This window comes from Botryllus schlosseri, chromosome 9 (genome assembly GCF_051294905.1).
Source record: "Botryllus schlosseri isolate E-star chromosome 9, Bs_hap1, whole genome shotgun sequence".
Taxonomy (NCBI): Eukaryota; Metazoa; Chordata; class Ascidiacea; order Stolidobranchia; family Styelidae; genus Botryllus; species Botryllus schlosseri.
The window spans coordinates 3,685,578-3,701,988 of record NC_137244.1 but is presented as its reverse complement, the minus strand read 5'-3'; the positions used below and the strand labels follow the sequence as shown (position 1 = coordinate 3,701,988).

At 39.8% G+C, this 16,411-nt stretch overlaps 1 protein-coding gene across 2 annotated transcripts; it reads right to left on the bottom strand.

Annotated features, from left to right (window-relative positions):
• Nucleotides 1–1,928: 1,928 nt before the first annotated feature.
• Nucleotides 1,929–14,684, bottom strand: LOC145445858 (COP9 signalosome complex subunit 2-like). 2 transcript variants are annotated; one of them, XM_080324013.1, is made up of 11 exons: nucleotides 14,560–14,684; nucleotides 14,138–14,251; nucleotides 12,752–12,883; nucleotides 11,742–11,862; nucleotides 10,640–10,758; nucleotides 9,630–9,804; nucleotides 7,034–7,107; nucleotides 6,815–6,972; nucleotides 4,186–4,366; nucleotides 4,071–4,129; nucleotides 1,929–2,373 (listed from the first exon to the last, which is right to left on the bottom strand). In XM_080324013.1, exons 1-11 carry the CDS (start codon nucleotides 14,572–14,574, stop codon nucleotides 2,223–2,225), a joined length of 1,299 nt encoding a protein of 432 aa, XP_080180139.1. In that variant the 5' UTR covers nucleotides 14,575–14,684; the 3' UTR covers nucleotides 1,929–2,222. The 2 variants fall into 2 exon arrangements, with proteins under 2 accessions (XP_080180139.1, XP_080180138.1); XM_080324012.1 differs by lacking the exon at nucleotides 14,560–14,684 and adding an exon at nucleotides 14,362–14,544.
• Nucleotides 14,685–16,411: the final 1,727 nt, after the last annotated feature.

Genomic DNA, 16,411 nt, shown 5'->3' with positions numbered 1-16,411 from the left:
TATATTTTTAATTTACCATGGATTGGTAAAGTTTCTGGTAGATTTGAGAAGCACATCATGTCGTCTGTTAGTCAATGTTTCATGTGGGTACAACCTAGGATTGTTTTCACCACAAAATCTCTCTTTCCTGCAACACAGAAGGATGTACTACCTGCCACAAAACAGAGTAGTATTATATACAATTATACGTGCCACTGCGACAGTCGGTATGTGGGTCGTACTTCACTTCGTTTGCAACAAAGAATCAACCAACATGTGCCCAAGCGGATTAGAAAAGCTGACGTCAATGCTATTTCAGACAGTCTATCGCAGACAAGCAACCCTTTCTTGCGCGACTATGACCAGACCATGGCATATAACTCTGCAATAGGTCAACACCTTCTTACGCATCCAGAGTGTGCAAAATCGTTTAAAGATAGCAGATTTTCAATTCTTGCTCGTGGACGTAGTCTGTTCCATTTAAAGGTTCTCGAATCGACTATAATAAAACTCGAGCAACCGATTCTCTGTCGGCAAAAGGACCGACTCTATTCTCTCCGTGTATTTCATTAGTGTTGCGTCTCTGGCTAGATATATTATAGCCAATTTGTATTGCAGTAATTGCATTTTTGCTTAACGCTCTCGTTTTGAGATTTCTTTCGTTGTTGTTGTTATACCATTCTCGCGTCACACTACATATTTCATCTTTATATTTCGAATTGCAATCTCCGCATTATACAGACGGCCATTACCGACGAGGCTCAGTTGAAAAGCTTATAGTGAATAAATTGCGAATATGAATGTGTTGTTCGTTGCAATATTCAAATTCTGTAGGCCTACCACAAGGAACCTATTCAAATTACTAATAATAACTGTAATAAGATTTTTATATACCACCAATCACTGTTATCATTATAACGTACAGATCAAGGGCGACCAGACCGTGTCCCGCAGGCCAAATGTGGCCCGCGAGAAGGTTTTGTGTGGCTTGCGAGGTAATTCTCGTAATTAGATATAACATCAGGTATACAAAAGCAAAGAAACTGAACTTTACGAATGCATTGTCGTGGCGCACAAGGCCTAAACAGGCGATAAGCGCCACTGTCGTTGTTGTGTGTGATTATAATAATAATAATATAACATCAGGCAAAATTGCAAGGCCATCCAAAATTTGATTACCCTGACCGCGAAATTTGATGATGACTAAAACATCAATTTCGTCCATGGGCCAGCCACATTCATCGCAGATCTTCTTATATCACCCACAGTAGAATATTCCGTAGCAGATTTATTTTACTTGAAATTTTTCTTATTAGGCCAACCTTGCATGATTTATTGTCACATTTTTTGCATTTAGTATTGTAAATCATCCTGGAAAGTGGAAAGTATAAATACGAATAATTTACAGACTTTGATCCAACTTTATACTCGCAATTAGGAGATAACGTGTCGTCCGGCATGCGACTTCGCTCGTGCGCTCGAAGCGAGATTGTCGGCGATGAAACATTTGCACAAAATGACACAGTCAGTTAGTCAGTTTTACCGAAACCGTCGATATTGCTGTCTAAAACGCCAAATAATATTTGTGACCGAGTCAACGTATCGTCTGGATGTAAAATTGATGCTAATATAACCAAACACTTGAAAAAAATTTAAAACATTTGTAGCTTAGCTTCTTCGGGTGAACAAATAATTAAGAAAGACGGCAAGTCCTAGTCTTCGGTACTGGATAATAATCAATCCATTCTGTGAAGTCTTCTACTTTCCAACTTCTTATTAAATGTTGATATATCTTATCTCTACTTTAACTTGTAATTTAAATATCAATTCACTACATTATTTCTTCTCGAGTACCAAAGCAAGCTGGCGACTTTGACAACCTCCGTTTACGATTCATCACCGAACTGCGACGAGAGACAAAAATCAGCTGCACACCTAGCAGTCATTCATCGATCGCAATTTTTAATTGCAAATTCATTTTCGGAAATGACCAGAAAAATACCGTCAACGAAGACAGCACACGTGCCTGAACACAGGCGCACTTTTCCGTCAGTAATATCATGTGTTCTGTGAATTTTCATTCATTTTTTACTACCGTAAGCTGGCAAATCTATTGCAAACGAAGTACGAGCATCAGATCTTGTCAGTTATCAAAATGGTCCGCACGTCACATGATATCCCACTCCTTCACATCAATGCGAGGCGCCGCGATTCCAGCAGTCGGCCGGCAACGGAGCATTCTCTCAACTGAGTTTATTGATAACAACTTTATGCAAAGACGACAACTGCTGTGTCCATTGATCAAGTGCATTGTATCTCGGCTCGCCGCGTGCCGTGTTCCTTCCGTCGATCACCAGGACTTGTTCCAGTTGATTGATTCGACCTTTGACCGTTCTGAAATGAGGATCGCGAAATGAGCCTCAATGTGCAGCATATTAAAACCGGCAATGGCATGGTTAGTGAATTTTGAAGCATCACTTGGAGACAGGCTTATCGCGTTGGAAACCACGTGACTGAAAGACCTCTCGTTTCCCTCCCAATTTGTGGGATTATTGTGAAACGGTGAGATTAACATGGTATAGAAAATATTAGCAGACTAAACTGACACCCCTAGACCCCAGTGTTGGGATCAAGTCACTACCTTCGAGTCACGAGTCATTCCGAGTCATTGCACATTTTGACTCGAGTCAAGTCAAGTCAATCGATTTTCAAAGGTGACTCGAGTCAAGTCAAGTCACTCGATTTTTGGCGGTGACTCGAGTCAAGTCAAGTCAAGTAACGAGTCAAGTCACATTTTAAGTCAAGTTGCCTTTTCGAAGTATGAGGCATCATTACGTCATTGCAATTTGCTTGCTGTCTGAAATACAGATTGAGTGATCATTGATTCCGAACCAAAGAACGAATATAGAGTGAAATATATCGGCAAGAGGGCGATGTGTCGCTCACATACACGTAGAACTGTCAAGCTACATAAGTAATTGCATAGCCTTAGTTTATATAGTTACCAGCCAAAATAGGAATAGAGAAACCATTTGATAAGATGCAACACATTACTCATTTACAAATAGATATGATAGAATTCGAGCTTGCGCTAATGGGTGAGGACAATATACACTATATTCGAATTCAATTTCAATAAAACAAGAGGTAGACATTTTTTTATTTTATTACTTTACTATTAGAGTTTACGACAACATAACTGTAAGCTTCGATAACTTCGTTCACGATCAATTTATTTATGAGAGAACAATCGAGGCTCATTGAAATGCTCGATCATTGAATGATTGGTCGCTTTCAAGGGTTACACCAGCGTTTTGTGAACAATCCAAACATATGCAAGATACAGGGATTTTTATCGACACCGATTACTTGATGACTTGAAATTGACTCGTGAATTTTGCTCCGAGTCACGAGTCAATCCGCATTTCTGATACGCCGAGTCAAGTCAAGTCAAGTCATTTTAACAAAGTGACTCGAGTCAAGTCAAGTCATACGAAAAAGGTGACTCGAGTCAAGTCATGACTCGAGTCATCCCAACACTGCTAGACCCTACAATTTCATAGTAATGTCTTTATCCAAAATAAATCACAGCCTCTTTTCAAGGAAATACAGCGAAAAGCATCACTATCCCTTGCTGCAGTTACGAAATTTGCCACCTTAAATACAATTATTTCCAAAAATGACCAAATTAGTGCACACTAGGGTTGTACAAAAATAACTTTTTTCAAAAATTGTTAGATTGCATCGAATACCCTACACACGTTTGATTAGCAGTTAGCCTGTCGGATATTTCATTTTAAATTGAACCAGGTTTGCTCAGAAGATGTTAGCAGTAGGTAAACCCAAATAGTAATTCATCTTCAAACAGTAGCCCACAGCCAATGTGCCCCAATACCACATACTTCAGCAGCAAAGTGCTTCGACCCTTTAAAACATTGGGTATTCGACACAATTTTTCGTTACACTCATGAGACTAGGCCCTGGGATAGGAATGCCTTGAAACTTTAACATATATCAAATTTAGCGGGTCTCAACAATTACACATTCACGGAACCTACAAAAACACACGTTAGAAGATGACAATTACTTACCCATCCAAGATGCAGCTGACTAAAAGGCTCTCGACATCATCTGGGGGTATTTTTAATTCCTGAATAAAAAATGATATAAAAAACACATTCGGTTGACAGAAGAAACACAATTTACCATCGAAATAAACGGGATCCGTATTCGCGTGTACGGTTGAATAAGTTTGCAGAGAACCTGCGTTCGCACGTTTCTTAAAAGGTCCTCGATGTGTTCGCGGATAAACTGGTCGCCCATTATGCTGGCACGGTTCTTCGCGACTATCTTCTCGAATTCCGTGATGTCGTTGTTCTGATATGCGCTGCAGAGATAAAAAGGTTTAAAACACGCTTTGAAAAAATGCAAAAAGCCATTATCGGCACAGAAATGACTTGGCCAAACACAGATGAATAATATTCCATTAGCATTATTGAAATATCGGACCAGACTTTGGCAAGTAGATAATTCTAGTTTTTAATCAGACTAATGAGAGCTAAATCCTGGTACCAATCAAATTATAATCTGATTCGGAAAATGTTTGTATGCTCTAATTTCTAATTCTAATCTAGGGTTACCATATTTTTGTGAAGCAAATTCCGGACACTTTGTAGCGCCCACTAGCGGATTTTGAAATGAGGTGTAACTCGTTGACCGTCAATATGACGTCACACTGACAAAGCATTGCCCATCGACTGTACACACTATACAGGAATGGAGTGAAACATAGGGCATGAATTAGGCCATCTGTAATGTGAGCTCTGGTGATTGCTACTTGCTAGGGTCTGCAATAGATTTCTCCTAGGGCCGGATGAAATCATTTGACGGGCCGTGTCTGGCCTGTCAGGATTGTGATTGGCAGTCCTGCTATACTGTTAGGTCGGTGGGCTATCGGTATATGTGTTTTAATCATATCCGAACCAACATTTTTCCCCTCCCCCCCTCCCCCCTCCTTCCGCCCGAAAAAGCACTGATCTTGAGCCCACCATAGGATAGTCGATGTACCTTGTTGGGCACATACTATATGCATTTGGCTGTTAAATTTTATGTATGAATTCTGTCAATAATATTGATTCTTCCATATATTAGACTACTATAAATGCACAAGCAGGTTGCACATCCGGTGATTTCCAACCTTCTATGGTCGCGACCTCATTTCCCACTCGAAAATGTTCCGTGGCAAAGCTCAAGATCATCGCGATCGCCAGATAAAGGCGAACGACCCCAAGATTTGGAACCACTGTCTGTGATTGAAGCATCCAATCGGCCTTAACCAACTCTAGGAATATACCGTTGGCTTATAATGGCGATTACAATCAGACTTATTTCAGTAAATGATGGTTATTTATATTACTTCTGATTGCAATTTTTGGGGAGGGTGGTGCCTGGTGCCCATACTAATATCATTATACGTTGCATTAACTCGCGCGCGGCGCGAAGAACAATTTTGAATAGCATAAATCTGCTTGAAAATAGTATTGTTTATGTTGATTTACGAAAAACTTTTGAGCCTGCTTCAAGCCTTCAAAATTCCGGACATTTATGCATATTTTAGAAATTCCTCCCGGACGCAGATTTTTCAGTGAAATTCCGGACGTATGGCAACCCTATTCCAATCTGATTTCTGGTTTTCCTGAAAATGCTACAGGAAAACTGTATCGTGCAAAACAAGCCAAGCTTGGTATGCAGACATTTGCCGTTCTCATGCCTATGAGAATGGTCTCAGATGAGATAGGAACTGAGCTTCATTCAATTTCCAAGTTTTGCCAATTCAGTGAATCTCATTCTTCAGCTAATTTGAAAAAAATGTGTGGCTATAATTTTAATTCTAATCTAATCTGGAATGTGTTTATCTATAATTCTAATCTAATTTGGAAAAACCAAGAATTTTAGAGTTGTGAACCTCTGTATACGATTAAATCCTGACAAAGTGTCATTTTCATCAATAACACGTACACGACAAGTCAGCTTTGGTACATTTCTGCAGGGGTGCTCTAAGCGGTAAGAGTAACCATTGGTACTAGAGTGCCGTATAGCCTATGTAATGTTAGAAATTTTGTCTAAGTGAAGTTATGGTATTACACTATCATGACTCGAGTCCAAGTCATTGTGTTGACTGCTCAGTTTCCAGTTAAAGTCTCGTTAAACGCACTTCTTATAACTCTATTTGGTGATATCGAATGGCTCGCGTCTATAATATACTAATTTCCCCCACTTTTAGCAGTCTCAGGTCGCATTTTCCAGTGCCAGTACCAATAGACGAAACCCCAATAGTGTGGTTACCTTACTACTCTTCGAAATTACAATGAAATGATTGTCTTGGCCATCTGAGTCTCGAGTCATACGACTTGGTTCTAGCCATGCGCAATGACTCGAGTCCAAATCGAGTCATATCAGTATTTTGAGAAAATGACTTGAGTCATTACAACCCAGGGCTATGATCTAAATTTGATTGTAATATCCAAGAGCAGTAAAGTAACCAGTTTTTACTTTTCAAGCGCAAGCAATAATAGACGGAATATCAAAAACATGGTAACTTTACTATTCTTCAAAATTTCAATGAAATGCATGTAATGGATGTCTGAATCGTGAGTCATGCGCAATTACTCTAGTGCAGGTCGAGTCAATTCAAAAAAATGTCCCAAGTCGAGTCACTCTATGCATTTAAAAGATAACACGAATCAAGTTAAGTGTGAAAAAAATCGCGACTCGAGTCACTTATAACTCTGGTTATATCCGACAGGCTCCACTCAAAACACACGACGCGACTCACCTGACCAAATTCGTCATCGCTAAAATATCGGGATCGTTCTTGTAAGGTTTCGCCTCCTGCGAATCGAACGGATTGATGTCGGACTTCATCAGCATATTCGCCAGAACAAGATATTTCAAGCATGTGGTGCGTCGCGGGCTGCCGGATTCGTCGTAATTCTTGACAAAACAGCGACACATAACGTCGCACAATAACAAGAAACGTGAAAACCGAACTCACCTTGAAAGCTTCAAAGAAGTCCGTGTGCGCTTTATCGTACTCGCCTTCTCGCAGATGCATCTTGCCGCCACACTCTGAATGACAAGTATGATTTTATGCTTCTCAATAGACAACACAAAATCGAATAGTATAGTGCAGTGGTTCCCAACCTTTTTCGACTCATCGCCCCCTTTTCAAACTCCACACCGATCATCGCCCCCCAAATATTGGGGACCGAAAAATGGGCATACAGACTGAAATCATTGGCGAGTTGACTAAGAAAAAAGGTCAACTTTTCGGCTCGACCTCGAAATTACACTTTTCCAGCTAAATTTTGGAAAGTTGACTAACAAAAAAGGTGATTTATCCGACTTGATTCCAAATGGACCGTAACCGTCATCCCCCCTCCAACACGTTGGTCTTGACCCCCCCTCCATAGGGCGATAAAGCAAACTTCTGCACCCCTCAGACCCAACTCCCCCGATACCTCTTTACAGCTACTTCTCAGCACAAATTGTTGGAATCTTTAGTTAGCCGGCTTAATTCGCGCTTAATTTCTATCATTCATGATTGAATCGGTCAATATGATCGGGAATTGCATACCGGTATTATATATTGCTGTCAATTTTTTATCCTCTCTCTGCTCATGTATTCAGATTTATCGGTGAAGCTGAGTGAGGTGTCTTGGAAAATGCAGGGCCCGTAAATAATAATTGAACATATTCGGGCGGGGCAGACCCGTGGGTATAACGACTTCGTTACGTAATGACATTTCGTGGCCTCTGTCTGCTATGTCAAAAGATATTCAAATCGCCCATACGTACTAAACTAAAAGACGCACACGATTTCAAATTGGTATCTCTGTACCGGCAATTAATTTTTCTTTGCGAGATGGCATTTTTTGTGGGTTTCTGATTGCCAGGACAGGAACATTTAGCGCCAGCCATTTAGGGCTATGGACAATTAAATATATATGAATTCGCATATATATCGAATTCGGTCAGCATAAAGGCAGTCCTTTTCCGCCAAGGTTTTCTCGTTCTGGCACACTTCTAGGAGTCGCATGTTACATGGCCTGAAACTTCATATGTCATGGTGTAATAATGGCTGACGCCGAGATGCCCATTTCTATAACTCCGCAGCACGAAATTTTTTTGAAAAAGTTGCTTAAATTTCCAAAATAATATCTATAATTACTGTTAATTCACGAAAAAAAGTGTGGGCCCCCTTCGAGCTAGGGCCCTCCATCCTAATTGGGGGTTTGGGTGTGGCAGTTACGGTCATGGACGCCAATATAGCAATTTCAACGCTCCATCACCCCCCTTTCGCCCCCTTCGTCCGTTTTCGCCCCCCTTGGCTATTTTCGCCCCCCTGGACCGACAAATCGCCCCCTGGGGGGTGATATCGCCTACGTTGGGAACCACTGGTATAGTGCTTTTCAGCCTGTGGGATGGTTACACTTGTACAGGTTGAAAAAAATTCAGTGCGGATGAAAACTGTACATCTTCTACTTTTTACGACATGGAACAATTCTAATTGACGTAACAGGATATTAAAAGGGCACTGCACTCTAAAAATGATGTGGTCTCAAATTGAAGGGAAAAACGGAAAAATATTTTTGGCCGCAGCCATTTTCTTCAGAACGCCACCGTAATGGAGCTGCAATTTATTGAAATTTCCACAAGGATTTCACGCTCCAGCAGTCACGCAGAGATCGAACTTTATGTAGTTGTCAGCCGATTTTATGAAGGAAATATATCGTACATGACAGAAATAGAATACACTAGGCCCGATTTTGACATAAATCTCCTGACTGAACATCTGCCGTTGAACTCGGTATCCAAACCACCTTTGCGTGTACGTCATATTTGCTTCATAACATCGGCTGACAACTATATAAAGTTCGATCTCTGCGTGACTGCTGGATCGTGAAATTCTTGTGGAAATTTCAATGAATTGCATCTCCATTACGGTGGCATTCTGAAGAAGACGGCTGCGGCAAAAATTTTTTTTTCGTTTTGCCCTTTTATTTGAGACCACATCATTTTTACAGTGCAGTGCCCCTTCAGGTATAGTGGCTCCCCACCTGTTACAGTTGCGACGCACTTCTAAAAACTTACTGGACTTGCGACGACACAATGCTAATCTTAGCTTTTACAATATCTAGTCTCTCACTAGCCGGCATGCGAATCCCCACAACTTATTCGGTCAGAAAGGCCTTTAATGCACTAGTTTACATCGAAAGCAGGAAAAATAATATCTTCTTGACAAGACATTTGATGCCATGACACGGGCAGATTTGGAGCAAGTTGTTGTGCCCAATCGGTCTGAAATCGCCAGAAATATTCATCTGCAAACGAGTCGTTGATAATCCTACCCGTAGGACATTTGATTAAAAAGCTGCTAATCTTTAATTTTAATGTAATAATAATTATTGGCCGCAAAACAAAAAGTGCGGGTGGTTCCGAAAAAGGTTGGAATGGCAAATTTATGAAGGAATAAACCAGACACTCGTCAGAGGTGTGTCAAGGTATTTTACTTTGTGATCAACTCGAAATGGAACAGCAAGGTGGTTTGTGAACTGCGATCAGGTACAAAAACGCAGAATTCCTCCCACCTCGGATCACCCCCATAATCAGAGGATGGGGTATCGCCGACTTGATGTGCAGGGATTGCTCGTAGAGGCCTTTCAATTTTTTGTTATTTTTCTGCGCCGTGTACATCTGAATTTCCAGAGCGTAGATCTCGAGCAGCTGAGTTCCTTTCTTCAAATCGTCCTCGCCGTCTCGAGTCTGGCAAAGGACAGCACCACTCGAATGAGACAATATTCATTGTTACAAGAAAGAAAACAGCTGACGAGGACAACCGCAAACGATAATTTTACTGCATAACACCATTTCACATTAATCATAATGGATTGCGGTTTTACCCTACATACAGTTGAATGGTGTGATCACTAGGGCAAGATTTTGCAACTTTTTTTTACAGCTTCCGGCAGCTTCCTAAATACTCAGAAGTTATGTAGCATGGTGCTTCAAGCTGTTTGGAGGATTCTTATATTGCAACTTTACTAAATTTTTTTCCTGCAACTTTTTGTAGCTTTTTCGATTTTTCATGAAACTTTTGCAACTTTTTTCAATTTTTCACGCAAATTTTTGCAAGTTTTTTTTCGATTTTTCATGCAACTAACTTTTTATTGGAAATATTTGGCACTGTATGTAAATATATCGCTTGATTATTTCACTGTCGTTAAAATTTGAGGTCCTTTCTGATTTGACGTACATTCAGGCTAGACCGCCGAAAATTATATTTTCACTAGGTCAATTTTTCAGGCTATTGACTTTTTTGAAGTCGCTAACACTGAATTTTGCTACAGTGCCTTGAATACATATCGATTCGAGTATCTCATACCCTAATCATTTCAAGGAACTTGTCCACAAATAGCCAAAACATGCGATGCAAGGTAGTATATATCAAATTTTATTTGCTTTTATACTCAAATTCAGTTGGGAGAACTTACACAATTGCCTTTTTACACAATGAAATAGATACTGTCGAATGTTAATACACCCCCATTATGTTAAACCCACCATGGGCTGACATTAGAAATTAACGCCACGAGCATACCTGGCAGGACTGGTGCAGTTGTCTCAAGATCTTTGCCAGTTTGATGAACTCTTCTCTGTCGTAGTACAGCTTCCCGAGCTTTGTATTCGTCTTGAACCAGAGCCTGTCATTTTTCGCGTCTGAAAAGGCAGCTTTTTCAGTATGACACGCACAAAATCCTAGAATTTGGCAATCTCAAGATAAGCCCGTGCGGCCACGCCATGCCATATCTCTATCAAGAGCTGTGCATCAGCCATTCCTACAATTCACAACAGGACTATAATATAGGCCTAATAACTGCCATAGCCTTACTTAGAGGTACATACGGATAGGTCATGAAGAATTTTTCATATAGTCAAGATTCCTCATTTAATATAGATGCATTTTTGATCAAATATAGCTAGCCATTTGGCATTTCAGTTGACTTCAAATTACAAAAGCCACATGAATTGGAGTTTAATGAATCTGGGGAAACTGGACTACAATCGAAAATAAAATACAAAGAAATTAAACAATCAGCTCTCACATTCAACTCTTATTGGCCAGTGTGAAAGTGTGAAGCATTCATTGAGCGACAAAATTTGAATTAAACAATATTCAATTGAGGTGACTGAACATAGTTTTCATAACTGGTAAAGGTTCAGAGTCGATAGTCTGTAGCAGACTTGGATACCTATAAAAGTTTGCAGCTTTTTGGAAACAGATCACAATTATAATTGTAGCTATGTAGATTTTTCCAAATTAGACTTGAATTACAATTGCTGAACTCCGAAAACCGGGAAATTGAACCAAGTTCAGTTCATTTCAAATCGGATTCATCAATCAGATAATGGCCAATATCTGTACAACAAGCTCGGCTCGTTCCGCACTACACAACTCCCGGTATTTTTAGTGAAACCAGAAATTACATTGGAATTTAAATAAAAGCATATAAACATTCCACAAATTAGATTAGAATTACATTACTGGCATTTCACTCTTATCAGTCTAGGTACCTTCTAATTAGAATTATCTAGTTGTTCAAGTCTGGTCTGTAGAATTATTAATGCTCGTTTCAAACTGCAACCCAATAATGAATTTGGACGGTGAACTTATTCGATCCCTTCATCTCTGAGTTTCTGACCTTTCAACGCCTCCAGCGTGGTTTCATAGAAACTCTGCAGCAAATCCATTTGTTTCGATGTCGAAATGTAATCCAAAATGGAATTGATGGATTTTTCCGAGTAATTCCGAGTCACTGCACTCTGAAATAGGGCCATGAGTCAATATCAAACTGAAGAATGAGCCACAGCAAAAAACATGTCCATGATACAAAGCCAAAAGAGATTTTTATTGATACGGTTCGGCAGAGGTCACCTAGGCACACTACCATGTAAATTTCTATTTGTGGCTTCGAATGATATTATGTGTGGGAATGCATTAAAGTAAAGTCAAGTGTAGACCATTCAAATACTCGAATCGGAGTAGATAGCAATTTGAAATTACTCTTTGCACACCGCAAGTACGGTATGCATGTCTAATTACTGTACTACGATTAGAGAGGACAAGTTTTATTAGCTTTAGTATGCTATTAACATCAATTGAGTCCCATGTAGCCTGTATACTCATAGTGTTTCTGGTAGTTCCATTTTGGGTCATAGAAATTGATCTAGATGCTGCACTGGTAAAAAACGTCCAGATTGTACGTATTCATGTATGAGGCCATTGGGCGGTATACCCTACATCATAACTCGGCTCATAGAATGGTCGGTGCTTAACCATGAATCTAAGCCCCTCAATTACTTAGTGCAGACCGAGCTTGGAACATTGTTTTTAGTGAAAAAGTGCTGGTCATATACTTTCGGACACAAACAAATTCATAAAACTGTGGTATAATTAGGCTTTGCATTAGTCAACTTTCAGACAGATTCAAGCACAAATGCTACCTTAGATTCAATATTCTCTCACAATCACTGGATATAATCATATTTGCATACTAAATACGAAATATATTCATATTGAAATGAAGCCAGATATTTCCGGCTGACACTCGTCAGCAGCTAGATGGTAAATTAGAAACAAAAATGATGCAGATAAAGGATATTGTGACAATATCGACTGCCTTTTAAACCTTACGCCTACCTACATACATACCTTAATATATGTCAATAATTCCTTGTACGTTCTCATCATCTCTCCATAATTCCCCAGTTTGAAGTTGATTTTCGTCATTTGTTTCAGGGCCTTGAACCCCCACTCTCCTTTCTCCTCTTCCAAATCCAAAACCTAGAGACCCCAATGAAACCATTGTAATTGTCGTTACAAGTTTGTCCAACAGGGAAATCTTTGATTAGGCCTATATATTTTTTTACGGAGAGATGTTCCAAACACAGATCACTTGGACTGGAAAACATATTTCATCATTCCATCTAAACCTCAAGTGAAAAATCATTACAGTTCTATACCAGGCAAAGTTTACCAGTTAAAGATTGAAGAGATTGATACAAAACATTAGCTTAGACACGCTCACAACATAGGCCTAACGACCGATGCAATAAAAAATTAAATAGTCAATAATAAGATTCATAATATGGATCAGGGTCCAAAACTACATTAATTTACAAAAGAAACAATGCGTAATGTAAAACGTCACATAATCGCCTGAAAGCTATAAACTCAGTATGTTAACTATTGGATCTATAAAAAGTGAGTAGGTCTATTGATAGTTTAGAATAGCAGTCCAGTTTTTATTCATAACAACAGTTAGGGAGCCATGTTTTCTTGAATTTGGCATATATTCAGTCAAACTCTAGGCTACCGTACTCATCATATCTATGTTTACAGACTATTCCTTACAATGTGCCATATTGCGGCATCCTACACCAAGATAGTGGTGTATGCACTATGAAACAATTAGATGCACAGGATGTAGCCCTAATAGGAAAAATTTGGGACAGTCCCCAAGAATGGTGTCATCTGTGTTGCAGGGAAATTGGATTTCAAAACGCCCATCTAGAACTAGACCTGGAGCTAACAAACTTTAAATATCCGCAATAACGAACTAAAACATGATTAACTAATAACGAATTCGGTAATACGAGTAATTGAATTGCAAATGAATCGGCATTTTTATAGGAAGGGGTTTCAAGTTTGAAATGGGGGGGTTACGACCCACAAAAGCAACCCAATGAATGGCTACGTTAGTTAGTGATGACTCTTGACCAAGCAATTGCTGCAAAACACCGGTAGGCCTATCATGATGCACAGTGCACACCAAACTTAATTTTCATTTCAAAGCAATTTCAACTAGAACTAGGTATGTTCATTTTTCAGAATGCACCACTAGAACTAAGAACTACTCATAAAAACAGTACCAGTAATATAGTTAATTCAGCCTACAGCTGACTAGCTAATTGGTACCGTATAGTTTGTACGGGTCTGGGTGAAATGCATTGAATTGGCACCAAAAGAAACCGATTCCCACCGTCACACGTAATCAGCCTACCAGCAAATACACGCGCCACGCGGAAGGAAAAATACCTTTTGAAAGCTTTGCAGAGCTTCAGCGCAATCGTCCTCTTTCAAAGCCTTCGAATTGTAGTATTGGTTTTCTAAATCCACATCTGGTTCTGAATTACTGTCCTCTGAGTATTCCTAAATTGGGATGCGGTTTAGCGCACGAATGAGAAAGTGTATCAAGTTTCCGAGGCTTCATCACGAAATTGTATCGATGCAGTTATACGGCCACGTCTGTTTGCACTTACAAGATCGTATTCCCCGTCGTCGTCATCATCACACATGAAGTCATCGTCTTCAATACTATCGGACATTGTGTATCGTCAAATTCGAATTCCAACTACCTGTAGTTTTATGACCACTAAAAGATTACCGCTAAAGCTTTTCTACCGTCCGTACCCTTCTTCATCATACAAAAATAAGCATTGAAATGAAAATCAACTAACCGTGACAAGTGGCATGGTCTTCTAAATAGCCCGAGAAGCAGGAAACGTTGTTGGAGTCACAGAAATTTTGAATATGGGATGCAACACAACATTGTGCACTGCTAACTGCGTTTATTCAAATTTTGCTGATTTTACTAGGTTACGAAAGCGACAAAATACAACAAAATGATCGAGAATGCCGAAACAGGCCCAGGTGGGTGTCTGATTTGAAGAACTATACTCCACGTCGTTTCGACACATTCCTATCTTTCCATTGCAGAATATAACGCATATATTTGTGTTGTTTTGATCTAATGCGAATTACTAATAAACTGATACTGGCTAATACTGATAGTTTGCCTAGTTGGTAAATCCAGCGTCATATGGTACATGTGGTCATGCTTCTAAGTGTCAGGTGTTTATCTGGGCTCCTCCATCCTCACGCTGCTGTTCTTACGGTGCCCAGTTAAAGATCGGTGAAGGACAGTTGAAGCATCGGAGGTTTATTTTCTCCTCTTCCCATGTGTCTCTCGTTCGTATGGCGTCAAAAAGTCCGATGAAGGACGTATACAATAAATCGAACGAAAAGGGCAAGGAAGAACAGTATCCCGCCGACTATCCGACAGTCGACGAGCATGTCCACATTCAAGTCGAAATACAAGCAATTACTACTAAATCAATGCTAGTCCATCCTCAAGATTACCGGACCACGACTGACCTATCGGTCTCGCCTTCCATGACATGCCATCCCATTTTTGTCGCTTGCTTTTTTCTAAACTATCTTCTTTACTTTTCATTCAGTGTGCGTGCAATGTGCATGCCTCCTCTTTACATCGCCTGCTAGGCCAAGGTGGGTGTCTGATTCCATGGACTACCCCAAGTCACTTCGACACCTTCTTATATCTTTTCATTGTAGGCCTATCGTATTTTTGTCGTGTATTGAACTGATGAAATTGCTAATAAACCGATGATGATGATGATGAAGGGCGTCTAAAGAAAACGCAGCCGAAAGGTCAAGGTCGGACACATCGGCGTTAGGCCTTATTTAGTCATTTCAAAATACTCGTACCGATCCATTATTGTCTCTTGTGTATGGCATTGTATTGTAGATGTCTTGAGCGATGCAAATATTAATGCCTATACGATTAATCATCTCGAATTGATATTAAATAATAGCACGCCCAATTTTTATATGTTCTTTGACAATTTTCACTCTTTCATTCTCTTACATTCCTAATTTAGTAGGCCTAAATACGCCACATGAACAGCATATGAAGGTCTATATATTTTCTATGGCAGCTCCGGAGCATCAAGCAGCTCTTCATCGTAGCTTTGAGAAGCAAACTACATGTAGACAGGGCCGTAAGCCCTAACTAACTGCCGCACACCCAAACGCTCCAATTGGGAGGAGGCGAGCTCGAAGAGGCCCCAAAATTATTACGCAAATCAACAAAATTATAGAGTATTTTGTGGCAGATTCCATACATTTCAAAATTTCTTCGCTCTATGCGCGATTTGCAAGCTGTACGCAGGGATGGTCAATGTAGTCATGAAAGCTACTCAAGTAGAAGTAGAAGTAGTGTCGAAAAAATCTACTCAAGTACGAGTATAAGTACTTCTTACACGAGCCCCCTAAAACTACTTTAAGTAGAAGTAGATTTGACTGACTTTTAAATCTACTCAACTATAAGTAAGTAGTTTGAAAACGGTCTTAATTCGTTCGCATGGACTGTCAAAAGCTGCAAATTGGGCTATGCAGAAGGTGCAGAGAGCTTTGATTCGTATTGACTCATCCCAAGAGGTATCAATTTTCGACAGAATATGCATTCTTTCGCATCATGTGATGCAAATTATAGTATTGATATGAAAATGC